This window comes from Pangasianodon hypophthalmus, chromosome 8 (assembly GCF_027358585.1).
Source record: "Pangasianodon hypophthalmus isolate fPanHyp1 chromosome 8, fPanHyp1.pri, whole genome shotgun sequence".
NCBI classification, from domain to species: Eukaryota; Metazoa; Chordata; class Actinopteri; order Siluriformes; family Pangasiidae; genus Pangasianodon; species Pangasianodon hypophthalmus.
This window is the reverse complement of record NC_069717.1, coordinates 13,558,241-13,586,237: the sequence shown is the minus strand read 5'-3', so window position 1 is coordinate 13,586,237 and position 27,997 is coordinate 13,558,241. Positions and strand designations below refer to the sequence as shown.

The 27,997-nt window shown below is 38.3% G+C and overlaps 2 protein-coding genes across 9 annotated transcripts in view; one reads left to right on the top strand and one right to left on the bottom strand.

The window, feature by feature from the left end:
- The first annotated feature begins 119 nt into the window (after positions 1 to 119).
- rassf11 (Ras association domain family member 11) lies at positions 120 to 4,996 on the top strand. Its single transcript, XM_026928754.3, has 3 exons — positions 120 to 1,356; positions 1,682 to 1,873; positions 3,309 to 4,996. The coding sequence occupies exons 2-3, from the start codon at positions 1,771 to 1,773 to the stop codon at positions 4,556 to 4,558; spliced, it is 1,353 nt and encodes a 450-aa protein (XP_026784555.1). The 5' UTR covers positions 120 to 1,356; positions 1,682 to 1,770; the 3' UTR covers positions 4,559 to 4,996.
- A 141-nt stretch (positions 4,997 to 5,137) lies between these two features.
- The window catches only part of csde1 (cold shock domain containing E1, RNA-binding), a 29,802-nt gene continuing 6,942 nt past the window's right edge, over positions 5,138 to 27,997 (bottom strand). Inside the window, exons 2-23 of one of the 8 annotated variants that reach the window (XM_026928709.3) lie at positions 25,002 to 25,640; positions 19,781 to 19,969; positions 19,003 to 19,192; positions 18,486 to 18,652; positions 17,951 to 18,037; positions 17,126 to 17,223; positions 16,907 to 16,988; positions 16,523 to 16,651; positions 16,278 to 16,403; positions 15,936 to 16,151; positions 15,655 to 15,795; positions 14,078 to 14,248; positions 13,739 to 13,750; positions 13,383 to 13,397; positions 11,940 to 12,047; positions 9,823 to 9,998; positions 9,552 to 9,664; positions 9,332 to 9,451; positions 7,905 to 8,083; positions 7,474 to 7,637; positions 6,678 to 6,810; positions 5,138 to 6,186 (exon numbers count right to left, since the gene is read on the bottom strand). In XM_026928709.3, coding sequence (XP_026784510.3) covers positions 6,139 to 6,186; positions 6,678 to 6,810; positions 7,474 to 7,637; positions 7,905 to 8,083; positions 9,332 to 9,451; positions 9,552 to 9,664; positions 9,823 to 9,998; positions 11,940 to 12,047; positions 13,383 to 13,397; positions 13,739 to 13,750; positions 14,078 to 14,248; positions 15,655 to 15,795; positions 15,936 to 16,151; positions 16,278 to 16,403; positions 16,523 to 16,651; positions 16,907 to 16,988; positions 17,126 to 17,223; positions 17,951 to 18,037; positions 18,486 to 18,652; positions 19,003 to 19,192; positions 19,781 to 19,957 — 2,652 coding nt within the window. In that variant the 5' untranslated portion in view covers positions 19,958 to 19,969; positions 25,002 to 25,640 and the 3' untranslated portion in view covers positions 5,138 to 6,138. Of the gene's footprint in view, positions 6,187 to 6,677; positions 6,811 to 7,473; positions 7,638 to 7,904; positions 8,084 to 9,331; positions 9,452 to 9,551; positions 9,665 to 9,822; positions 9,999 to 11,939; positions 12,048 to 13,382; positions 13,398 to 13,738; positions 13,751 to 14,077; positions 14,249 to 15,654; positions 15,796 to 15,935; positions 16,152 to 16,277; positions 16,404 to 16,522; positions 16,652 to 16,906; positions 16,989 to 17,125; positions 17,224 to 17,950; positions 18,038 to 18,485; positions 18,653 to 19,002; positions 19,193 to 19,780; positions 19,970 to 23,895; positions 24,014 to 25,001; positions 25,641 to 27,997 lie in introns of those variants that run through there. The other 7 variants (XM_026928730.3, XM_053236511.1, XM_026928717.3 and 4 more) reach the window with 7 other exon arrangements.

The following is a 27,997-nucleotide window of genomic DNA, read 5'->3' as shown; positions in this document are numbered from 1 at the left end:
TGCATTTATAGGTCTTCTTAAAACAATACTGCAAGGATTTTGTGCTATTCTGTCCACTTTATAACTCTGACCTCATCAGAAAATGCCTCCAGGAAGAAACTATTGGTAGAACATCCATCCATTCTCTGGACCGCTGATCCTACACAGGGTCACGGGGAGCCTGGAGCTTATGCCAGGGAACTCGGGGCACAAGGCAGGGGACACCCTGGACGTGGTGCCAACCCATTGCAAGGCACAATCACACACACTCACACACTACGGACAATTTGGAAATGCCAATCAGCCTACAACTGGGAGACTCGGGGAGGAAACTGGAAAACCCGAAGGAAACCCCTGAAGAATGGGGATCTGAGACTACAGTGGGCACAGACTCACCAAAACTGGGCAGGTGAATTAGAAAAACATGGCCCAGGCTGATGAGTCTCTGCTGCATCATGCAGATGGTGGGGTCAGAATCTGGCATCAACAGCCTGAATCCATAGACCCAACTCGCCTTGTGTTAACAGTTCAGGCAGCTACTGGTGGTGTAACAGTGGTCTAAAGTGTAATATAATTAGCACCCATCAGGTCCCTTAATACCAACTGAGCTTCATTTGAATGCCACAGCCTATCTTACCATACTTCCAGCATGATAATGCGCCATGTCACAAAGCACAGGGCGACTCAATCTGGTTCCATGAACATGACAATGAGTTCAGAGTATTTCAGTGGCTTCCTTAGTCACCAGATCTGAATGCAGCAGAGCACCGTTGGGACGTGGTGGCACAGGAAATGAAAGTGCAGCTGACAAATCTGCAGCAATTATGTGATACAGTCATGTCAGCATGACCCACCACCTTGTGGAATCCATGCCACAAAGAACTGAGGCTGTTCTGAGAGCAAAGAGGGTTCCTACCCAGTATTAGTATGGTGTTCATGTATATGCTCTTTAAAAGAGATTCAACTGTTTTTTTCATGTAATAATAATAATAATAATACTAATAATAATAATAATAAACAACTCAGTCTATTCAGAGCAGCCCCATGGTATTACGTTTATTCATAATTTTACTAACTATGGTCAATGCAAATTTCCTTTACTAGTCTACTGTTATAAACAAAATAAAAACAATTATATACTCATAGACTATTTCGGATCCAGCTGCTCTTATCAGCCATGATCTGAGTGTTTACTGGCAGGAAGGGTTTGGACCTCTGAGTGCAGTGGTGGGGAACCAGAAAAGCCAAAACTCCACGTTGCTTTGTACAGATGTACACATTCTCATCACTGCTGCTATAACCGTCTCCTCAACCAAAGGGGTTTTGTGACAGACCAGAGGATTTTTATACACCTGGTGATCAGTAGTGAAGGCACAGGTATATGTTTCTATCCATATTACTGTAATGACCTTTTATTATGTAGTAAGTATTATGGACCAGTAAAATCCTGCCAAAACATTTATGAAAATAATGTACTTGGAGATTCCTTTACGTGAGTTCATCAAGTAGTCTCAATTTTAACAGTTTTAACGCTTTTAAACAATCTTTTTATTGGGCCAGGGTGATTATTTCATGATAATTCTGCCTCATTAAAATAAAATAAGGTGACATATCAAATTTAAGCCTATGCAACAGACACAATGAACAGTTTCATTACTGATGCTTCATTCACTAAGAAATTTTGGTGGCGTGTTTTTTTTAGGCTGCCGTAATCATATCTGCCATAAAAGCTACTGTGAGTACTGAAATTGCTGAAGTGAAGATCACTTTTGATAACATTTCATCATCAGAATGGAGATTAAAGTATCTGTTGATGGAGTCCAGCGCATTGTTTGTGGTGTAACTGAAATGACAACGTGTCAAGAAGTAGTCATCGCTTTAGCCCACGCTCTGGGTAAGTTAATTAGCTGTATTACAGAAGACATACTATGATGTTAGAAAACAGGCCTGCCTTAATAATGTTCCAATATTGTTCAAAAGCTCTTGTGAACATCACACATTTGGAATGTTGAAAGTTAATATGGTTGCACAGCCAGATTTGTTAAGATGATCCCAATATGTCAGATTTGCAGAGGTTAATACTATGATAACATTAAAACTCTACATAGATATTAATCCTGATATTACACATCGATACAGACAGGTGAGAAAGTAAAGGAAAAATCAGTAGTTGTTATGCTGTAGGGGCATTTTGCCAGCAATCTTTATTCACTTCCCTCCTAGAAGAAAGAGTCACTGCAAATCTGACAATTTGCCAGATAACATTTTTGCAGTATTTATATCTAGAACTTGATTTATTTTTATTTAATCTTTACATATAGTTTTTAAATATAGTGTCCAAATACTTTTCATTTTTTAAACATACACTCTACACTGTACAATTATTTATGCAGTTATCCAATCAACCAATCATGTGGCAGCAGCACAATGCAAAAAAATCATGCAGATACAGATCAAGAGCTTCAGTTAATCCTCACATCAAACATCAGAATGAAGGAAAAAGTGTGATTAAGTGAGCGACAGTTCTGTGGGTGGAAACGCTTTGTTGATTAAAGAGGTCAGAGGAAAATTGCCAGACTGGTCATTTTGACCTGTATCTGCATGATTTTATGCATTGTGCTGCTGCCACATGATCGACTGACTGGATAACTGCATAAACGAGCAGGTGTACAGGTGTTCCTATTAAAGTGGACTGTGAGTGTATGTGTTTATGCTTATGAATACATAATTTTTGTATAAAATATAAAGTCAAGACTTTGCATGTGTAAATTTGAAGTCGATATATGCAGTAGAAGTATATTAAATATAAAAAACAAACAATGTCCAAATACTTATTTCCCCTCAATCTGTTGTGACTGATCACCTTTATCCTATTATGAAACATTTCCCTCCTGATGGTAGTGACCTCTTCCTGGATGGCAAGGAATGAGGGCTCACTGAATGGTTTAATCTGTAGAAATTACATAAATCATGTCTTGTGGCCTTCACAGCCACCAGATCTCAACCAACTGAACACCTATGGAAAATTTTTACTGCTCTCCATTACAATAATCAAAACACCAATTGAAGGAATGTCTCTTAGAAGAATGGTGCTCATCCCTCAAGTATAGTGCCAGAGACTTGTAGAATCCCAAACTGCCAAAGCTCATTGAAGATATTCAGGTGGCTCATGGTGGCCCAACATCTTACCAAAACACAATGTCGGTTTATCCTTACTACCCTTTCTATTCCAGGGTCAACGTTCAACAACTCATTGCTCATTTTAGGCAACGTGCTCCCATAATGTGGCAGCAATGTTCTGACTTGTGCAACTTTCGCTTCGTCCATAGGTCGCACAGGTCGCTACACTCTGAGAGAGAATTTCAAAGGCTATGGACGCAACGTGACCCCTGACGAGCATCTCCTGGAGTCCCTGGGGAAATATGGGCAACAGGCCAGGGAGGTCCAGCTCACCCTACACTATCTAGGGCCCTCTCTAGTGGATTGGCCAAACAAGCCACGTGTTCAGTTAAGACGAGCTGACGGAGGAGGAAGACTGCGCAGGAGTAGCACAGGAGCCATCCTCCACCGGCAGAGCCTCCCTCCGCTCTCCCATCTCCACTCCAAAACTCCCTCTGAAGAACTGAAGAGGCCCAAGAGGAAATCATTAACACTGATGGAGGAAGCATGGGGTTGGCTGGAGAATCTGGGTAAGGGAAGGAAGCAGCAATTAACACGAGATAAGCGGAAAAATGAAGAGAATGATGGAGGATATCAACAACTGGATAACATGGGAACCAAGTCAGATAAACTAGTCCAGGCCTCTAGGGTATTACAAGGAAGAGACAAAAATAGAACAGAAAACAAAAAATGGAAGAATAGAGAAAAGGATGATGAAATAGAGTTACATGAATGTATAACAGAACATAAAACGCAGGTTGGGGTTTCAGAACATGAGGGAGCCTTTGATACAATAGAGAACCTGAAAAAATTAACCATCCAACAACAGGCTAGCCTGAGAGCACTCAAGCTCAAAATAGACACCACTGATGAGCAGATTTTCAAACTTGAAATGCAGCAAGCAGAATCCATGTCTGATGAGGAAGAGCAGCTCGAGTTTTGGCTCAATGAGCTGAAGGCAGAAGAGGGCTACGAGAAAGTCCTGCAGATGCAGTTCCTGGATTTGAAGGAGAAAGCCACAGAGTGCAAAAATAAATTAGAAAAGTATAAAGTCAAGCTGCAGAGAATGAACCTCACAAACATGAGAGACTCTCAGTGTGATGATGACGACGATATCTCTGTTAGAATGGAGTTGGATCGTTCTTCAGGATGTCTGGAATCGGCGACTGAAGAGAAAACAGACACCGAGGTCCCAGAGGGAGACAGTAAGGAGAAGATGGTAATCAGTGGAGTGGAATCAAAACTCCCTTACATCTTAGTTACTGCAAATGAGATATCAGAAGCCCAGCTAAGTAGCCCCTCAGAGCTCAGGGAATGGTGGAATCGATGGACCGAAGCTCAGAAATCTACCTCAGGGTCTACACCAAAAGTTGTGCACCGCTCTGAAATAATAATCCACGTCCGAAGCACAAGGGTTTAGAAGAGACAATAAACCTTATATAAAATCTGTATCTCTGTAGTAAAGCTGACTGTAAGGCATTTAAGCACTACATTAAAGAAACGTGCAACATGGAAATCAAACATGGCTTCAGTTCACAGGAAATTGTTTTCATAAAACATTTATTTCAATTGTTTCATTCAAGACCATTAACAAAAGTATAGAGGAGAACCGGTGGCTCAGCAGTAACCCACTGATCTCCAGGAAAAAAAAAAAAAAAAAAAAAATCTTAACAGTAATATTCTGATTTTCAGTAAGGAGCACAGCAAATAGTCTCTACATTAAATCCTGATCTTATTCTGAATGGAACCTTTTGTACTGTTTCCCCTTTTTATTTCACAGGTTATGCAGACTTATATGTTTTTTTTTTGTTTTGTTTTTTTGTTTTGTTTTTTTAAACCTCCCACTAACTAAATAGCACACATTACATATAGTATACTTTATCCACAGGTCTTGGGGATGCAGATCAGTATTAAATCTACTTGGAAAAAAGCCACCCTAAGATTGTTCATATATTTTGGCAATTGTCCGGGAATAGAGCATACCTCTATTGTGTGGTTGGGGTTTTTTTTTTTTTTTTTGTTTTATTTAGAGTCTTTAGGCACCTTAATCTTACTTTTATTTTACTTGTTAGAAGCATATTAAATTGAATTTTTAAAAATAAAAAGCAAAAAAGCAAAAGATGTGTGTGCAATGAAAAAGAAAACAATATAAAAGGACTGCAAAATATGAGAAGCTATTAGGAATTCTGCACCTGAAAGCAGAAGACAACACATGGAAGGATGGGGCGAAACCAAGCACAGCTATTAAAACAAAAACATACAGAACTTGATCAAAATAAACTCACTTAGGAGAAAAAAAAAAAAAAAAAATCATTCAGACAAATGGTATACATGAGCCTTCTTAAGCACAGTGATATTTCAGACCAGAGTGGTTGTAAAAGATGCGCTGAACAATAGAGCAGAAATAAAAAAGGGAAAGGTACATGAACACAGCTTGTGTCAGGGTAAAACACTTGATTTGGAAGTTGTTTAACATGGTGAGTGGGTGTCAAGTGATAGGAGCGAGTAAACAAATGTCCAAAAAGTATAAGAAAGTTTTCAGAAGATAGAGGGAAAATATGATTTTGGGAGGGGGAGCGGGTGCAGAATTCCACACAATTTCATTTTGAGCTGAGATGGAAACACATTAGCCATCATCAGGTGGCAGAACCACCAAATCCCATTTATCTCCAACACTGTCAACACACTGCTCTTACATTTTCTTAAAAAATACTCGAGATAACACACAGAACACACACATACGCACACACAACCAAGGAATCATCATTGATGACAAATGCGCAAAAACCACACTAATATGAAAGGTCAGAGGAGATGTTCGATTCTTTTGGAAGGGATTTTGGGACAGGGTGAGGGTGTGTGTATGTGTTTGTGTGTGTGGCTTCATGTGTCTTATTGATGTTTATAACAGTGCAAATCCCTTCCCTGTCCTTTAGTCTTGATTGCTTCTTTTCTCTGAGGTGTTGTCAATGTGGAGAGGGAGGAGCAGCAAATAGTAGATCAGTCAATCACGCCGGCCTGGCGAGGTTTCCTCTCCACATTAAAGCCCTGGAGGAATCAAGCACACTAAATGTTAGTTCTCCGAAACACACCTTCAGACAAACTACAACCTCAGAGAACTGCAACAGTTCATTAATAATAAAGATGACACTACATGAATGTTATAATACAAGTAATATAGTCAAGTTAAAAAAAAAAAAAAAAAAAAAAAAAAAAAAAATCCACATAAAGATAACTATTAATCCTTATGCACTATAAAGTATGTGCTAGATGCTTTCTCTAATAAACACTGGGACTAGGAAGGGAAAAATATATATATATCACATTTACATTACAGTAACAAGAGCAACAAGGTGAAATAATGTTAAAACTGACTGGGCCCTATTATGAGTGTATTTCCATAAATATTGGCCATATTGCTAATAAAAGCCCTAGATATATTTGGAAGAATTTCTAGAAATTCAAAGAGAAAAGTCTGAAATCAGCAGTATATCCACTTCTGCATAGAGGACAGAAAATAAGGGTTACTGTGCATTAACCTTTGAATTATCAGGGCCCCGGGGTTGTCGAATGATCACCAGACGCGGGGCGCTGGCATCGTCCAGGGTGATGCTCTTCAGGCGGTTCACCAGGCGGTCAGGGCGAGGTGTTGCCACTGCTTTAGGACCCTCGCTACAACACACATACACCCATTCTGTGAGCTTTCTTGAGACTAGAGAAGGCAATTACAATAAGACTGCATATTATAGCAAAGTAGCAATAAGCAATAAGAATTGGGCTATCGTGGTTTTGTCACTGCTTTAAAGGGATTTGTAAACTAGAAAGTTCAATGACCTCGATGGCTAAAAACTTTTATAACCAGGTTGCCATCCATGTTATTCTTAGTGATTTAAAAAAAAATAATAATAAAAAAATAATTGTTTTAGCAATTTGAAATGGTCACTGATGTGGGCAGTGGAATGGGTATTAATCAGCATTTTCCAAATACATAAAAACTGAACCACACCAGTTTAAACCACTATGGAGAATTTCAGAGGCATAATACATATATCCAGGTTTAAAGAAAGTCTCAGTAAAATTCAAAGCCTTGCTCACTGGGAGAGTTTTGGCAGAGACTGAAAAATTATAACCTACTTATTAATGCTGATATTAAATCAGTGCAGTGTAGATCAGTGGTCTATATATATTATCTTTCTTTTTTTGCTACCTGTATCAAGAGTTGACGGACACAGCTACAGAAAATCTATATTATATTATAGCATTCACATGAAAGGTCATACTCTAAAATCTAATAATTTATCTATCGACATCCAGTAATAATGATTATTGTCTGACCTGACTCTGCGGACATTGCAGGCACTGCACTTTCCCGTGCGCTGGTTCAGGATAACCGAGAACTCCACTTCATCTCCAGCCTGGAGCTCCAAGCCGTCCTGCACCTCCTTCATGTGGAAGAACAGCTTCTTACTCTCGCCTACCTCATACGTGATGAAACCAAACTACGAGGGTCAAGAAATCACATCAAATAGTTATACATCAGGTCTATAACATAGTAACTTATACAAAGAATATTTAAGCCATCTGGTTAATTAACACACACACACACACATATATATATATATATATATATATATATATATATATATATATATATATATATATATATATATATATATATATATATATATATATATATATATATATATACACACACACATACACACATATATACACATACATGCACACACACACACACACTTTGTTACCTGGTCTTTAACACATTCCACCAAAGCTCTACGCTGTGGAACGACGTTGCATGCCATCCTCTGTCCTGTCTGAGGCACGGTACACAGCTGAAACTTCACCATCTCCCCTTTCTGCAGGCAATCTCGTTTACTGGTCATGCTAACGATTCCGAATGGGTAATTCTGACCTTTACTGGAGCCTAGCAGGATTCAAACAGATCAAATACATGACCATCAGGATACCAAAATTATCACTGGAACCTGGGGATCTAATCAACAATGTCCTAATATCCAAAAGCATCACACTCACAATTATATCTTTCCATCTGCCTTTTGATCAAATGATTTAATGCTATAAATATGGTATTTACATGCCAATATTCAACATGCTTTACACCAAAAATATTGCCTAAAAGTTTAAAAGTCACTGTGACTGAATTCAGGCACACAGCCACCAAGGCTTTGAACATTTCCTGAGTGATATACATGTTTTACAAGTTATAAGCAGAAAAAAAATCATCTTGGTCAGCATCAAACTTATCCTCTGTTTTGGCTAAGTGCATCTATTTTAAGTTCATGTAGCACCTGATCTAACCAGAGAACCTGAAGCAGACAAAGCAAGACAGGGAACCCACTGAATTAATCAGAGTTTTTCAGCCCCAATGCAAAAGCAGGCAGTTACCAGTCAGAGTGCAGTGGATGATCATAGTGATTACTTGTCTTCCTTTGTAAACTTATAATTCTTGGATAAAATGCTACTTTTTTTTCCCCCTCCCTTCTCCATAAAATAATTGGCTGTAAATGTAGAAACACTTGCTTGCTAAAGCTTGTCATCTCAGGATATTATTAAAATGAGTAAAGACAATTCCAAACAAGTATTATCCATATATGGCATTGAAGGTGCATTGCTGACACTTTGAGTCAGTATCTTATTACATGCTGAGTACGCTTCTGTCCATTTCACTACAGCACAACCCTATCCAGCAACTTGACCCAATTGTGACGTTCAACACATCAGGAAATTACATTTAACTAGAAAGGTTTTAGTCAGCTTTAGGCAGATTTAAAGGCAGATAGCCCATGCAAGGTTAGAAAACAAATAAAAAAATATTTCCATATTGTTTTGCTGAAAATCGTCAAAATACATTATAGACAATAAAACCCTATTTCAGTACACTCTCTCAGAAGGTGTTTCCCAGGCTGCTACATATAATTACAAATCTCTATCTGTTTTGACCTTATTGAAGAACTAAACTTTATGGTTCAATAACTTCATCACAGAATTGTTTGAACCTTATTATTATTTCAAGGCTTCAACATGTGACGGAGTGACACAGGGATTCTCATAAGCATCCGTGTTAGTAAGATCTCCATTGTACGAGTTCGAACTGTAATGTATCAGAGAATTTATAATTAATAAATAAATAAATAAAAGCCTGGTTTCTTACCTTCTTCTGTTACCTCAATAAGTCCTTGGTATTCAGTCTGAGATGGATCCACACTACGCAGGGGCCGGATCACCTTTCCCGAAAACACAGTACTGCCAATGTCCTCACCCAGTCCATTCACTTAACACACATACACAACACTTTCAACATAAAACTTAAAACCTTCAGGTATTAACATTGGAGATCTAGATACAGTCATAGGTTATAAACAATACCATACCATGTGGGACTCTGGTGACCTTCTCAGCGCTGACTTTGTTCCCTTTGCCCTTAGACAGAGTGTATTCGACCGTATCTCCCAGGTCCAGGTTGTCCATATTACCACACATCTCACTACATGACAAACATACAGAGTGTGAGAAACAAAAATTACCAAGCCTCTGACAACTGAAATAGTACCAAAAAAAAACAAACAAAAAAAAAAAATAGTAGTTCTGAAGTAGTTGTAGGAGGACATCTTTGTGTCACCCTCTGATTGGGACCTGCAGTACCTGAAGTGAAAGAAGATCTCTTGGTCATGATTGGCGGTTTCGATAAAGCCAAAGTTGTCTTTAAGTGTCGCTATGTAGCCCAGGAGCCTCTTGGTATTAGTGGTGCGGTTTAAGATCTTGATGGAGACAGCGCTCTGCTGGCCAGTACGCTTTACTTCGCTGATTGCAAACTCCACCTAAAGAACATTACACATATCTAATGAGTTCATTTCATGAAGACATCTTGAAATAGGGTTTCTTTGAAAGAGATACACCTCATCACTGCATGGACACTAATTGTGCTTCTCCACCAAAACACATGGAACAATTACTAATCTGAATCCAGAACCATCCGGGCCTTACTTGAGTACTGGTTTCTGTTTCTCCACAACAAAAAAAATTCTCCAGGAAAATAGGAATAGTTTTCCAAGAACACAAGGACTTGCCTCTTTTGTTCTACTGAATCTCAAAAGCTGTTCTATTGGGCATGTCGTGCACTACATACAGTGGTACATCATAGTGCACTGTATGTAGTGAGCATGTGAAGTTGAAAGGAAACCATACCTATACAACTTCAAGATGGCAGATTGTATATGAATAATATAGGCTATATACTAATATTATTCTGAATATCAGCAGTAAGCAAGCAATACTGCACTTAAATAAGCAAAAAAGAAACTGAAATATTTTAAGATATGATGGTGCAACTTTTCTAGTGAAAATGACTAGAAAAAAGGACGAATCAAAATTTGGCAGACAGTAACTAGATCACTATATCCCTTGAAGACTGTTGTTCCATGCAGTCTGGTAGAGTTCATTTCTAGCCAGAGGGGGATTCTGAGAGATCATTTGAACACTGCACTATTTCAAGGCCCACCCACACGTCCTTGAGCAAGCAGGGTAACTACAAATTAAGTACAGGTTCTTTGGTAGGGTACAGCTCTATTGGCTGTGGAAATGCAGGATTTCAGATCTGTTACTGCACCAAGCTGGGCAACACTGTGTGGTGGAAAATCCCAGACAGACAGTCTAAATCAGGGCTGTTCAAACTGTCCTTAATGGGCTTATTCAAGTGACTCCAAAAGTGGATTTAACTACTTCCTGCTAAATGCCTGACAGCATTGTGTAAATAAAAGGTTTTGCAGATTTCACTCACCGGTTAATAATTCTAATGGGAATAGTGAATGTGCCATGGACTGAAGATGTGCAAAGATTTGTAAGGTCGAGGCCAATTCTTGTTGCTGACATTTGAAGCACATCGCAAAGGTGATGGTCAGTTTTATGTTGAATCTCAGTCAGCTCTTGTTCAGCGTCATTAGAGCAAATGTTTGCTTATGTATATATGTGTGTACATTATTTTATATATATATATATATATATATATATATATATATATATATATATATATATATATATATACACACACACACACACACACACACACACATATATACACACACACATATATACACACACACATATATACACACACACACATATATACACACACACACATATATACACACACACACATATATACACACACACACACACACACATATGTGCAACCTTATCTCATCACATGCAGCTGAATAACACACAAAGCCTTGTGATTTGTTTGATAATTGCTGTCCAGACAAAATGCATTAATTTAACATCATAGTGAAGACTTCTTTGAGGCCCTCTTTATAAAGTCACCCTCTGCAAAGGGTGCCAATGTGCCTGAAATTTGTTTCGTTAGTGCCTCTAACTAGTCAAAAACTTAGTACCATTAATGCAAGCATATAAAATTAACGTCATTACCGTTCTGTGCTGAGGGGCGAAAGGTCATGGTGAGAGTTTTAGAATCGTTTTGTAACAGTAACACCCAGTGGTCAAACTAAGATCTTTCTTTTTTTCCTCTCTCTCCCTTTTTTACATTAATAGTGGGCAAACTTTAATTTTATTTCTACAAATCCTTGCCAGCTGTTTCAAAATGGCAGCAGCCTGGATATTTTTAGTTTAAAAATCATGGATTTGACTCATGCACTGAAAAATAGAAATGAAATATGAATTGAGGATAAAGCCAGGTCTAGGTATTAGCAAAACATATTATGAAACAGGACACAAATATAATTAGGGCAACTAATCTACAGTACCTTATCTCCAACTTGAGGGAGCACTCCGCCCTCTAGGTCTTTGATATGATAGGGTACAGTCAGCTTCACTCCACAGTCTTCATACACAATCACGCCTTCCTCTGCTTCCTACACACACACACACACACACACACACACACACACACACACACACACACACACACTCTGTCAGACCACAAGAAGGGCTCTCTCTCCAGACACAGATTAAGTCTCATCTTAACAAATAATTGTAAGCAGAAATGAACTGCATGCTGAAAGAAATTTAGTCCAGGACTTTGAAAACAGATGCCCCAGCCTAGTTTCAGATGCAGTTTTCAAACACAAATGATGCTCAAAGGATACTCAAACATTTACAAATTATACACTACAGAGACAGGAAACATCAACCAATCTGTGCAATGTCCCCACACTTAGTAACCAAGTGAGTGAGCACTAATTAGCATATTTAATAGGGGTGTATTTTACTGTGTAATACAGGGCTCAACTGACAATACATTCAACAGATTGCAGTAAAAAAAAGTAGACTATTAGTCATAAAATACCGCATATTACATGAGGTGTAATAAGCATTTGCACTTAATCAAGCCATCTCTATATCTCATCTAGCAATCTCTATATCTCGAATCATGAGAGGCTATGGGAAGGGTTTAAAAAAATAATAATAATAATGACAATTCTCCTAAGCATGCCGTTTTCACGTAGTATACTAGCTGGCACTAATACCACTGCAGCGACATCACATACACAAAGAAGAATCAAGTTGGGCGAGGTGCAAAGAAAAATGTCTCCTTTTTACAATGCTCAAAAGTATCGGGTCTTTTTCTGGGCTGTGTTTGACAAGTAGTTGTGGTGAACATTTTGCTGAGCCCCTGCAACCCTGAACAAATGCTTAATTTGCCATATATACTTCTGTTACATTCTAATGCACAGCTTTGTTTCGTTATATGCTGCTAAGAGTCTGAACCGATTACGCAAAAACACAGTCATTATTAAGCTTCAATTATTGTAATGTTGAATGTTTTTTTCAAGTGAAAATGGAAACCTAAGGCACATATTAAGGCAATGCTTATTTTTGCTGTATTGAAAATGTATTGTAACAAGACACCGCCATATCATATCTAATTTCATACACCCCTAATGTTTAGTGCTAATTAGGATTCAATATTCACACATACTCAATGCATAATGGCAATGCAAAAGACAAATGTAATTTGAGCAAAATATTTCTAGATATTTCAATGAGCAAAATACATTAAATTATACACATATGGTCATTAGTAATGTGTAGATGGTAGTATTTGTATGAAAGGTGAGAAGTTGAACATGGCATGGAGTCAGTGGGACGTTAGCAGTCAATCCTGTGTCATTAGTTGGATGACGCTCACAATTTAGAAGCATGCCAATGTTCGATTATAAAAACAATAAAAACTCAAGTCAACTAACCTTCTCAACTTTAGCCTTGAAAAATGGAAAGAATGATTAGATTGTCATTTTCAAAAAGCCATTATGATGACATCAAAAAATAAATAAAATAAAATACTCTGTACATGTAATAACCAGTTCACCACAAGGGGCAAAGGCTGCCACTTTAGTCTATCTCCACCAAATAATCCAAGGACATCACTGAAAAAGTAAATGTTAAAATGTGTGATGTAGATGATCAAAGCTATACACATTAATGCAGCTTTGTGAGCATGTTTTTTAAAATACACTACTTGAGAGTCTAATTTGACTTGTTTAAATGGGAAATGTCTGCATGTTATCTAAAGCTGGTTGCATGCAGAAAATCAGAAGCCTACCTTATCTTTTTTCTAATGAAGAGCAGGATTGAAAAGGAGAATGGAAAATGAAAAAAAAAAAAAAAAGATTAGAAAAGGGATAAAACCAACCAACCAAAATAAAAGGCTCAAAAATGTTTCCATACCTGCCTGAAAGAAAATTTGCATGAAAGTAAAAAAGCATAAACAAAAAATAAATAAATAAATCACACACAGGCCTTGAGCCAAAGCAAAACAAAAGATAAGGATGGGGAAAAAAGAAAAGTTCAAAGGACATCAAATTGCGCAAAAAAAATGTAAATAAATAAATAAAAATACTGTCAAATAGGTTTTAGATAAATATTTTAAGAAATCTCCCACCTTCTCTTTACCCTTGTTGGGGCTGGCATTAGTCTTGCCATTGGAGGCAGCTGTGGCCTCCTTCTCCACAACACCCAGAAAGCGCTGTTCAGACTGTGTGTGGAAAGACACTGTGCCCTTGGGCAGCTTCTTGATCCGCACTGCATGGTTCCTCTGGGCTGACAGCATGTCCTAATGAAAGAGTCGCAATGTTAGAACCTAGTGCTGGTGGGTGGTAATGTATTTTACTTTCTAAAAAACATTTTAAAACTGTTTTAAAAAATTGAGGAACATCCACTGCAGAGCTCGACAAATTTACTCAAACAACACAGGTATATACTAGAGACTGCACAACTTAATTTTTATTAGGAGAACAGTAATTAAAAATAAGAGTCATCAACCAGTTGTCTTTGCTATAGCTAAAACAAATACAAATTCAGGACATAAGTATTTTTAGGGTCTTTTATTAGTGCAGTTAAATGCTGATAAACAGCAGCAAAGAAGGAATCAAGCCAAACTTCAATTAACAGCCATACACAAGCTACATATTACATTTCTACCTTTAATACTTTTCTTAAGCTATATTGTTATTCACAAAAATGAATCCGTGCAATACATTTTAAGTACAGTCCTTTACAAGGACCTTTCACTTGTCTACCACCTGTCTGCATTGACTTGTAAATGAGACCAGATAACAAATACGGTTTGTAATCAAAAAGCATTAGTAAAGTGTTAGATTTGATACTTCGTGTAGGCCTATTTAATCTTTTTCCTTTTTCGGCCAAAAACCTTTAAATCGATCTGCTAGCATTAACAATTCCTGACTGCCAATTTAAGGTCAGCAAAAAGATATCTTCAAAATGAAAACATTTTAAGTTTTATCAACTAGAACCCAGACATTATTTCTCTATTTAAAATCATTTCAGCATACATTTCACACCATTCTCTCAGTCTCAAACAGGAGCAGCAAAACCATTCTATCACACTGGGTACCTTGTGCTACAGGAGGCACAGTATTGTTGTTTAACCGTTAACCTGCTTAAAATGAACCACTTGACATTCATTTCACTGAAAGAAGAACACCTGTTCACCTTCACTGGGCTGGGAAAAGTACCTACAGTACTGTGAAAAAGTCTTAGGCACCCTATTTTTTTTTAGTATAATATGTTATAGATTTGTATTTTATGACTTCTACATTATTGAGTCAGTACAAAAACATTTTAGATTCCCAAACATTAGTTTTCCAGCACAAAATTAAATGTTACAGAACAATGTTTGTATGTCAGTAAAGAAAGCAGCATATTACGTAAGAGACCACTTTTCAGACAAAAATACATAATCAAGGCTGCTGGGTTGTGAAGTTGAGGTGTCATTCATATCCACATAAATATATTTCCTACTCCCCTGCTTTATTTAGTTTTTAAAAATGCAGCAGAAACCTGCTAATGAACCACTATTCAAGCTGCACAGCTGTAAGAGGATCCATATTGAAAATTATACATATGGGAAAGGAAGTCCTTAAGAATGATTAAAAAAATGAATAAATAAAATTAAAAAAATATAATAAAAATAAATGCTAATTCATCCTTATGACTTACAGGGACAACAGTAAACTCCACTTCATCTGAAATGTGCAGTGGGCTCTCCTCCAAAACCTCACTAAAGTGGAAGAACATTCGAGCATCACGGTCCACACACTTAATAAAGCCAAACCCATCACGCATTGCAGCGATCACACCCTAGAGAGAATCAGAGATCGTAAGAATGACAGAATAAGAAAGTCGATTTTTTTACATTATATATAAAATTTCACTTATAAAGTAATCATTTTGAATGAAACACAGTCTTTTGATTTTTTTTCTAAACTTTATTTTCTCACCATTTCACGAGACTCCTTAGTAAAGTGAAAGGTGTCAGGCAGTATATCAATGTTTGTAGCTCGCTCAAGCTTGTCTCGACGGTCAGTGGAAATGTTGAACTGGACATGGTCTCCTTCCAAAAGTGTCACTTTGGACTTTGTGTCTTTCTCCCCGAACAGAAGCTCCTTTTGGCTGAAATTAATCCTTGCACAAATTCGTCCAGGTAACGGGTCATTCTGTAACACAGCAAAGCGGCCATCAAATTTACCTTATACGGGGCAGGATATATGCTGTCACTCCAAATATCAACTGAGAAAATGTTCTATGATAAACAAGATAAGCAGGAGAGGTTGCATATATACCTGATTCTTGGTGGGAACTTTAGGGATAACCTTGGTGACCGTGCCCTCAAACTGTTCAATACTGATATCTTCAAATATAACCGTGCCTGGGGGAAGCAGACGAACATCCGTAGCAACCTCTTTCCCCTGAAAGGAGATGAGGAGGAAGAGTTCAGAGCATACTCAGAGCAAAGCTGTGCAGATGTTCCAAATAGTCTGATTTGGAGACAGATAACTATTTAAGTGACATTTCTGCCAAAACATACATTTCGGTCCTTAATGGAAAACTCCACATCATCTCCAGCCTGCAGTGCCTCCAGGTCACCCTTGAACTCACTGTAGTGAAAGAAAATCTCTTTCACCACGTCCGCTCGCTCAATAAATCCAAATGCATCCTGTAGGGGAGAAAATATCTTCAATGAGACTAAACACCAAATGAACAGACTCTACAAATGCACATTTGTAAGACGTTTGATTTCATCAATGTTTCATTTCAAAAGTATTTCTTGGCTGTACTGTGTGACTATGAACAGAAACAAACCTCTTATAGAGCAGTTTTGTTTATATTAGACACAAATGAGCACACACACACACACACACACACACACACACACACACACACACACACACACACACCCATGTACACTTACCTTAGTGGCACACACCACCCCCTGGCACCTCATCGGCTTCTTCTTGACCAACATGATGTTATGGGCACTGACAGCTCCAGTGCTGAAAGATGGAAAACACCACTCTTCATTCCCCAGAGACCAGGAACCACAGACCACTGCCAGCTCTTCTGAACCCCAAATACACTGGTACTGTAGTGTAGTGTAGTGTAGTGTTTTTGTTAACATGAGAGGACTTACTGCTTGTTAGTCTCCATGTAGAAGCTGACTTTATCTCCTGTTTCCAGTTGTTGGTTGCCCTCCACATCGTCAGGGGTGTAAGTGAGATAAAACACTTCCTGTGAGACGATTAATGTAAAATATTTATGCAGAACTGTCCCCTCATCAATAGAGGGATAATATTTCATCAGTTCAGGGATAATATTTAAATCACTACACTATAAATTAATACGCTACACTGAGAGAAAATGCAAATTTGCCAATTGGTCTTCATTTCAACATACCTTAATATATAATTGGTTTTTCTTTATCGCATAAACTTTTCTAGGCTATCACTGGCAGTGTTAGCACCTATCTACAATTTATGCTATAGCTTAGCTATGGCATCACACTAGCTTAGCCAGTTTAAGAACCACAGTAGTAAAAATATCCAACCATTAATGGCTAATCGAGCAGACTTTTCTCCAATAATTTGTCATGCTTTGGTTGCCAGGTTTATTCAGCTAACACCCATATATAGACAAAACATCTATTGGTTAATTAGATCAAATAAGGTGATGGTCATTCTGAATACACATGATGTATCACTGATCTATTCAACCTTAAAAATTAATTTAAAAAAATAAATAAATAAATAAATAAATAAAATACAGAAAACGTTAAAGCTTAAGATTTTTACAAAAAAGACAGATAATAATAATATTAATTAAAAAGATATTAACATACTAATATGGTCACCCCGGTCAATACAGAACTTAGGTGCTAAGACACAAGGAACCAAGGTGAATTTCTAAAAGGATTTACAATTTACAATAAGCTGAAGAGAAAAATAATTGCCTATCATACCCCGTTTCTCTCATAGCACACACTGCCGGTGGGGACCTGGCCAGGAGCAGACCTTCCATCCAGGTGGTTGGGGATGGCTGAGACAACCTGAACAATGCCACACACACACACACACACACACACACACACACACACACACACACATACACATTTAGAGAAGGCATTTGTGAAATATATACAACCAGTAACACAATCTCCAACTTGCCTTTTATTCAAATAATTAAATGAAACATGCAAGTGGACACAAAAATTATTGATAATTAAAACAAAATTTCAATTGGCTCAGAACACACTGACACCACATAGAAACGCCAGACATTCAAGCCCATTGTGAACCCACAAAAACAATGGTAAATCAATGGAGTGAACCAGAATTAACTTCAATTATTCAGCAGAATATGTATTATAGGTACTATCAAATAAGGATATTGTTGCTTGCAAACATTGCCTCACAAGTGAGTTTAAAATGAGCCAGAAAAAAAAAGAGGGACACTGATGAGACATGGACAAAAAAAGAGAAAATGTGTTCCTTAACTGGATGTATATAACCATGCAGCATAGTAAAGGGAGAGGCGTGCAAGTCTGGTCCCACCTGCCCAGAGATTCGTTCTTCGGGCAGGACTTCGGCCTTGATCTTTACCAGCTTCACAGCAATTGGTTTGCCTGTGCGCTTGTCAGACGACACCTCAAACTCCACATCATCTGAAAGACATGACATAATGGTATGAAATGCCAACGGTACCAATATGAGGTCAAAGGCCCTGCGCTGTGATGATAGATAAAGGAATTATCTTTCAACTAGTCTCAGAAATCACACAGAGCCATGCACACATTTTTTCACTACATTTTAAACTAAGCTTTCAAATGACACTGAAGTTATGCCAGTGCTCTCCAAATATCAAGAGCTGTCAAATGTAAGTGCCAGTGTTCTATACATCTAGTCAAAAGAACTCCTGAGCTGTACAATAACTTAAATGGGTCATAACAAATAAAAATAAGTACTTGCCTAAACAATGAGTGCTTTTGCTGGTGCAGCACATCCACTCTCTTACCTCCAATCTTGAGCTCCTGCAGGTTGCCATTGTACTGGGAGCAGTGGAAGAACAGGCGAGCCTGTCTCTCCGAGCACTGGATAAAGCCGTAGGAGCTAAGCAGCTTCTCCACCACACCAGTCTCCCGGAGGCCCACTCCAGTGCCGTTAGCAAAGCCATTGCTATGCAGTAGGCTTGGGTCGAAACTCATCTATACAGGAATAGATGGGGAAAAGGTGTTTAAAATTCATAATGATTTACATATATTTACATTGTAAACTCACAGGATTTCTTATAAACACAAGTGAAAAATGATGCAGGAATGAGATGAAATCTTCCCACCCCAATGCGTGTTTGGCATGTGAATTAGGTTTGTGTCCAACTGCCCGTGATCAAGTGTTAAAAGCAAATCCTGCTGTTACTAATGTAGGAAGCACATTCAGTGAGGAGGTACATAATCTGTACTGTTTCAGTGGAGTCTGCCTGTACATTCTGAACAAGAGGATCATTCAAAATTTGATAGATGATCCTGGGTTAGGCTTCTGTTAATCCTGAATACTGAAAAAAGAGGGGGGGAAAAAAAAAAAACTAACAAATCCCCCTGCCCCCCCTCCCCTTTTCACAAGTGCACATATTAGTAATCAAACCAAACAAATTCAACTTTGAACACACAGTTTGAACAGTAGCCTACACTACTGGTTAATGCTCAGACTCAATCAATCTCAGGACATGCAGTTAGCAATAAACAAGTTTCACATCAGTTAAGCTGGTGGGGCAAAACTCCAACATGCCCACTTACAGATCTCTGGTACAATGGAGTCCGCTTTTGCTTTTTGCCCCCTGCCGCACGAGGAGTGTGGCAAGAGACGGAGGCAGAGCGGGGAATTGGTTGGCTGAAGGTGGAGGGGAGAGAAGCAGCGACAGTGGGGGCAGCTGATTCAGTATATACTCTCTCCATCTTTATTGGAGCGCTCATGGCTGAAGGGCACTAACACAGGGGTCGAAAGGGGTTAAGTAATACTTCCACTACCAATTAAAAGACAAAAGCAAAAAAAAAAAAAAAAAAAAAAAAAAAAAAAAAAAAAAAAAAAAAAAAACCAGAGCTCTGAATAGCAAATACATTACAATGTATTTCACTGAGAACCTGTTGCAATGTGATTTCAAGCCAACTGACAGAAGGAAATTGGCTCTTGGCACTGATACTGATCTAGAACCAGTTAAACACATGCCAAACACACGGATGGTCTGAAGCATCTTGGATGAATAATTTGCCATCACAGGGGAACATTTTTTGAATTCCACCAAAGATGGCAAAAATGGTGCCATACCACAAACTGATTGACCTGAAAGGCACAAAGCTGAACTTGGGGGAATGTAATTACTAGAACTGATCTATTTGCAAACTATCACACATGCAGGGCTTTAAGACTAAGAGCTGGAAAGAAAAACAGAAAAAGAAATAAAACTATAAAAGCACAACTGTGTAATGATGGTCAGAGTCAAGACTAACTACAATTCTCTGACAAGCTATTATGTTCTAGATAATATCAGTGTAATTGAGAACAATGCATTAGTTAGATGAGGAGGCCGGATGAGATGCTAATACTTAACATTGCAATGGTAAATGGCTCATCACAAAACTGCACAGACTGACCAGCCTCGGCCAGTGGGTCGCAGAATACGACTTAAAATAAAATGTCCTGATCAATAAAACCAAATTAAACTTGTGCTGATATTCAGCTGCGAGGTGCTGCACTACATAGTGAGCACTCGCTGTGGTCCGTTTTGCAGGTAGCTGTCTAGACTGCATTATGGGCAGACCCCTAATAAAGATGAAGATAAATGATCAACCCTTCTTGGTGAAAAAACATTACATGTACATGTTTTCAGTGATATGAACTGATCTAGCTCATCATCAAGCCCTTGTTAGATGGATCGGGTTTGTTGGTAGTGAGAAAAACCTTTTTTTTTTTTTTTTTTTTTTTGGCTGGGACCATTAATACATATGTAATCTGCTCCATTTTTACTTAGTTTCACTCCATTTAATCCAGAACATCAACTTTGCAAATGATCTTGCAGCTCTCTGATGACAATATTATGCTACTATTTGTCTGAAAAGTATCTGTCTCTGGGGAAAATAGATATACAGTAGATATTTAAATAAACTAAAATCATTTTCATGGTAGACCATGTGCATGATTACGTAATCCAGGTTATGAAATCAATGTGCACAATTTGATTTTTCATGCAGTCAATCCCTAGACTTTGATTTCATTAAATATATCCACATTTTAATTTAATTGTGCTGACAATTAGTTCTTAGTTTCCACTATAAAGCTGTACAGTGCCCTACATAATTATTGGCACCCTTCATAAAAAATGAGCCACAAAAAAAAGAATCGTCAACTTGTGTGTAATGTTTATAAAAGCTCTACCTTTGGTTAGAACAAACCATTCCCATTAGAAATAATTTTTAAAATAATTGTAGTTTCTCTCAAAAATATTTGTGCCAAAATGGATACGCTTAAAGAAAATGTAAAAAATTCTTGAAAACTTTTGCCATTTGCTCTTTTAACCATGCCCTGTTTCCCTGGGATATAAATAGTAAAAAATAGTAAAAATTCTCTTTGCCATTAATTATCATGGGGGGAAGATAACAAAATATATGGATAGTTGTTAACCTGCACAAATCAGGTAATGGATATACATAAGCAGTTAAAGAGGCCATGAAGTCTAGATATCTGAAACAGTTAGAAATTTGTCTGTAACTGAACCCATGAGCACACTGAACTTGCACAGTGTAAGAAGGATAGCGGAAAAAAGAACCCAAAAGCAGTTTTTAGATTTACAAAGTTGAGTTGATTCTTGTGGTATTCACGTTTCAGAATCAACTGTTAAACACCACTTTCATAATAAGCAGCTGCCTCGAAGCACTGCAGGTAAAAAGCCCTTCCTGAGAGCATCTCACAAAAAGCAACACCTGAACTTCAAGTGCCACAGACTTAGCTGACATTGTGTGAGACCAAAATCAAACTTTTTGGTCATGAACAGCATCAGCATGGAAAAACACCCGATACCCCACTGTAAACTATGGCGAAGGATTCTGAATGCTGTTTTATGGCTGGTGGTTTAGGGGCTCTTGTGACTGAAGGCATCATGAAATCTACCAAGTAGCAGGATATTTCAGCCCAAAACCAGGTTGCCTCTGCCAGAAGGTTTAAACTCAGCCATAAACAGAGCTTTTAACATAAAGATGAGCCAAGTAGTCTTCCATATCAACACAGGACTGGTTAAAGAAACATAAAATCAATGTCGTGCGATGACTCCCTCAAGCGTCAGGATCTGAGCCCTACTGAGAAGGTCGGAATTGAAGAGGGAGGTCCACATGCACAAACCTGAGAATATACAACAGTCTGAAATGTTCTGCAACAAGGAGTGGACCAGCATCCCTCTCCAAGTGTCTGCAGTCTTAGACATTACAGGAAGAGCCTCAGTGCTGTAATTCTCCCTAGAGTAGCGGTTACAAAATATTTATAAGGGTGCTGAAATTTTAAAGGCAGTGTTTTGTAGGGAAAAAAAAGGCACTACTTATTTTAAAAAAAAAATATGTGATATGGCTACCACAACAGGAAAGCGTTCACCCTATCAAAGGGAGATCGCAAATTCGAATCCCAATGTCACAGTCATCCATGGCTGGGACCCAGGGGAGCAAAACTGGCCATCTCGATGAAGAAGGGATGGCCTACTCTCTCTCTCATCAATCACAGTGATACTAGTGGGAGGGCAGATAGTGTTATGTTGCCCTGTGATGCAGCATTTGTGAAACCATGTTAGCCTTCACCCTCCCTGGCTGGTAGGTGTAGTGCGATAGGAGACTGCTAGCTCCAGGAGGCTGGTAATGCAGACCGAATTAGGTGGAAAAAAATAGGGATTTTTACATGTTTAAATAGAACTACACAATGTCACAGTATTTTTTTTAGCTCAAAATAGCACTTACAGTATGCATTACAGCATCACTTTTTTTTTTTTTTTTTATCTAAACGTTTGCTCATTTCATGAAGGGTGACAATTCTGGATAGACACATTTGTAATTTAACTATTAGCATAGAGATACGCGACATATCGCCATTTCTATTCACGGCATAATTTTAAAAATGTTTTTCATATAGGTCAAATTATGACAGGTTAAAAAAAATAACGACCTCATTCAAAAACAACACATGGGCTCAAATGTATTAATTCAAAAACTTAAAGCAAATTAGGCACAAATAAAGTAGTGATAATCTAGTCTAAACATGATATTCTGACCCAGTTTCAGCATCACATAGCTACATTAAATTAATCTGTGCATGTTTATTACATTGCACACAATGTTAATGGCTTCTGCTGGCTTCTGTATCATTCTCATTAGCAAGTCACTGACCTGCTTATCAGGGCTGAGTATCAATATATCAGCCCTTTCCAGCCAAAGCAGAGCATGTCAAGTTCTCAGGTGTGTGTGTGTGTGTGTGTGTGTGTGTGTGTGTGTGTGATGAACTGAATTAGCCTGTTTGAAATTACCACAATCTGGCATGTATCATCTTATCTCAAAGAAATAATGCAACCACAAGAAAAACATTATTCCAATCTTAAAAGTTGATGGTAATTAGTAACCTGCTTTCTTGAACCCCTGAGCACTAGAAAGAAAAAAATGCTAACAAGGTAAGCAAGACAATGTCCCTGGCCTTGCCTGCCACCTCTCGGACCGTCTCTGAGCCGAAGCTAGTCTCTGAGCCTGGAGGCTGGGTAATGGGGTTATGAGAAGGTTAAACTGGACAGAGCGGAGAAAAGTGAAAGTAGGGTGTGGATGGAAAGACGAGCTGAAGAGGAAGGGAGGAAGGACGGTGGGGTGAAAGGCAGACGGGCGGCACTTACGGATCTGCCATATGGAGACAGGCTGAGGCCGACAGTAGAGGTGCTGCTCAGCTCAGCGCTAACAAATGCAGCAGGAGGCGACGCAGGCAAGGTAAACTCTACAAAGCCTTTCCAGGGACTGCCCATTATTCTCCCATACAACCCTGGTCAAATTTACCACACCTCAATTAGCCTTGACTTCTATATGACATTTTGGCCTTCAATTTATTTATCTTTGCAGACTTTTTTTTTCCAAATTCTTTTTTTCCTTCTCTGTTTTTGGATAAGATGACATCTCTGCAAATGTGAAAGGGAGGGAGTAGTAGCGTGATAAAAGAAAAAGAGGAGGAGGAAAAGAAAGAGTAACCAAAAGTAGTCCACTGGGAAGATATTTAAGGTTTGGGGGCAAAGATGGGCAAGAGGGGAAGTAGGGAAGAGATATGACTAAATTCTTGTTTAGTATTATTTGAACCCAATAATGTGCCATGTTCATAAAGTTTGGCAGAGCACCAATTTCAGAAAACTGGAATGCTATGAAACAGAAGGGCATCAACGGCAACTGGTATCTTAAATAGTTAAATAATTGCAACTATATTTGAGCTTATAACATGGGAAATATGTGCTTTTTTAACCTAATCTAGATTATATTCCATGTTAAATTCAGTTCTGACGCAAAGCATATTCTCAAGTTTCTACAGTATCTCCAATGGCACATGTTAACTTTCGCCATTGGGTTAAGTGTCACTGACATCAATAATGGACAAAACCAGAAGGAAATTAGCCAAATATGTAAAATGAATCTGGTATCAAATTTTAAATGACAATATATTCACTTAAAAAAGGTTAAACATAAAAGAATATGAAAGCACAAAATACAATATAACTCAAAGAATATAAAGAATGATCACTGTTCAGTAATTCCGTCTCACTGAAAGATACCATTTCTACTGACGGTTTATCTAATAAACCATTGTAGAATATAAAAGATTATATAAAAGGAATAACACTGGAAAAATAATATTCATTCACAAAGCACTCTGCTGATCACTGTCCACTAACGTGATTTATTATTTACACAAAAGTGAATGAAAGTGAAAAATATAAAAATTGAGAACAGAGGTACCCACCTTGCTTAGATGGCTTGATATGGTGTTTTGACGTCACACTTAACACTGAGCCAAAGATTTAATCTCTTTGTTCTTAAGTACACGCACACTTTTGTTTTCCTCGGATGTCTGGAACACGTTCTAATTTGAAAAAAAGCTTCCAAAAAAATAAGAAGAAAAAAGGACAAAAGAAATAAAGAAACAAGGCAAATGCAGGTGTGAGAACACTGGTTGGGACAAGATGAACAGCGCGAAATAACAGGAAGAGAAAGAAAGTTAAACTAGCAGACAGCAGCCCACTCCGCACCCCAGTGGAGTGGAAGTGCGGGGAGGATAAGGAGGGCTTGGAGCAGCGTTGGGACGTGTGCTTTGTCAAAGCTGTTGAGTAGGCACAAACTTCTTGTCTCAGATCACAAATCGTCTTTGCGGTTAACGTTGATGGTCGGTTGCGTCAGGCGTAGCCGTCTTTATATTTCTTTGGTTGCTTAGTTTGGTCGTTGGGGTTGAAGTTCGGTCTAGGCTTTTCTTCAAAACTGGTGCGTCATTGGGTCGTTTTCAGGCGTGTTCTTCGTTTTTTTCCTTGATTTGTTTCTTCCGATTGATCTGAACTTGAAGTAGGAGTTTCAGATGGTACAAAAGTCAGTTCTTTTTCACTTCATACTGTGTAGAGAGAAAGAAAAGAGACACAAAGATTAAACATTGTCCTTAAACCTCCAGGGAGGGCCATTTTTTCCAACGATTAAGCCAAGGCACATGGGATTAAACCTCTATACGCCAAAGTGTAGTTTTAATGTGAGCTGTTTAACACAGAAATAGCCTAATTAAAATAAAGGGCAAATCAGTTTTGTTACTCCAAGTGGAAATACGTCGGCTTGAGAAACAATACAGGAGGAAAATTAGAAAAATGTGGCTTTTTACGTCTTAATACAAGCACAGTAAGTTTTCCTAAAATAGGGATCCAACTTATTAAACAAAACCGACACTTCAGCGCAGTCAGAAATGGCCTCCAATGACTGTGTTCGAATCTTTTAACTCAAAAGATGAAATACAACACGAAACAACCATGTGATGACCCTTATGTATCCATAATGCTTTTGCTGCAATGCTGGATTAGCATTCTGTGCTACCTGCAATAAAAGTAACTTGCTGTTCAAGAAAATAACTGATGTTTCTGGCAGATGTGTGCCAAGCAACAGCAAAAAAACAGCAAGGCAAAAGTCCAGTGCGACCACTATTTATTAACAGCTTCTGCACTTTTTTTTTAACCAGCAAAAGAGCAAAAGTCCCATCTTGTTTTCCATTGGTTCATGAATACATGGGTTGAAAGTTCACCCAAATAAAGTTACCAAAAAGTGAACATGATAAATAAACAAATGCATTTTTCTTCACACCTTTTCCCATTGAGATCCCAACTGGATTTTCAGCTGGGTAAATTTAATTCGGGTTTAGCAGCTTTAGTCAAAAAAGGGCAGAAAACTCTACATAATCAGGTGTCTCCCTTATCTCTGTAACAAGGTGTCAAAAAAAATCATATATGCTATGGCTAAACTTTCTTCACTTCTGCCTGCCTGACTCCGATAAATCTTTCCATACAACATATTCTTCACCCGCAGAGACGCTATCAGGAGAGGACGAAGACTACGGCTACATAAAGCCATCTCCTGCTGAGGATTCACAAAACTCACTTATTATCTATAGTCTAATACAGTTATCTATAATTAACACAGATCATTTGCTCTTCATAATTTCAAGTTAAGTTGTGTTAGATGCTGCTTTCGTAGCTCAGAACAGGGGATAAGGCAAGCACACCGGAGCTTTCACTTACCCGCCGGGCTGACTAATGAATTTAATAAGATTTGTTTACCCCTTGATACTATGTAAGGACATCCAGCATAAAACATTAAATATCATGCACAAGAGTGTGTTTTTAGAAAAAGAAAATTTAAAAATTGCTTATTCACAATTGCCTAGAGGACAAATAGGTTCACCAACCAGAAAGGGGGGGATGGGGGACCTCCAAAAATTCTCATTTTGCATGTAGCTACATTTAAATGTAATGCACTTCACTGAAGTGTGATGCACCTCAATGCTATAGCTATAGCACATGCAGAATCTCACCGCTTGCTCACTACACACACACCAGCTGAAGCACAATCTAGTTGATGGCAGAGCCATTTTTACTATATGGATTACTTAGCACGCACAGATGACGGACTGAAAATAATGATGCTAGCCAGAACACCACAGTTATCAAGTCATTGGCCAACATTTCAACTATTTGTCGAGGCCACAAACATGTGTGCTGAATGAAAAACCTCTGCTGTTCGTGACTCTTAGCTTGCCATACGTTGTTACATTACGTTAGATACAACTTTTTCAGCCTAGCCAATGGGACTCCAGGTGACCCATACACGAGACTGGGCAGCACACTGGAGCTTTTATTGCCTGGTAGCCTAGCTAATGTATTTATCATTTGTTCAGCTTTGTACTAGGGGTGTGCAATATTGTCAAAAAAATTTAAAAAGACCAATATTTTCTGAGGTTTCGTTGATAATAATGAGACGATATTTTGCATCCTTCAAAAACGTGTTTGTAATAGTCTTGTATTGTTCTAGCTCATTCTTGTTAATAGGATATTAATTGTTGCTTACTAATGATTTTAATGGAAACAACATTTTTAAGGAAGAGCTCGTATTTATTTACTTAAAACTGAAGGAAACCATCTCTCTCAACCACGTGAATTGGCACCATGTCTTGTGTGATGTAACTGGTGACAGGGTTTGTTAAGTCTTGCTATCTGTTGCTTTTCTTGTCGTAAAGCACTTTTTTTGCAGAATGATTCTGCTAAAGTTTGCTGAGAGTATTCTTGTGCTGGTCACCTGGTCGGTTTATGCGTGTCGTGGACAGCTGACTCCCAAAGCTTTTCATATTCTTCATATTCTGTGTGGTGGTTAGCTCACAGATGGTGAAACAAGTTAGCTGTCGAGCCTGTCTTTAATGACAACCGATTTCCGAGA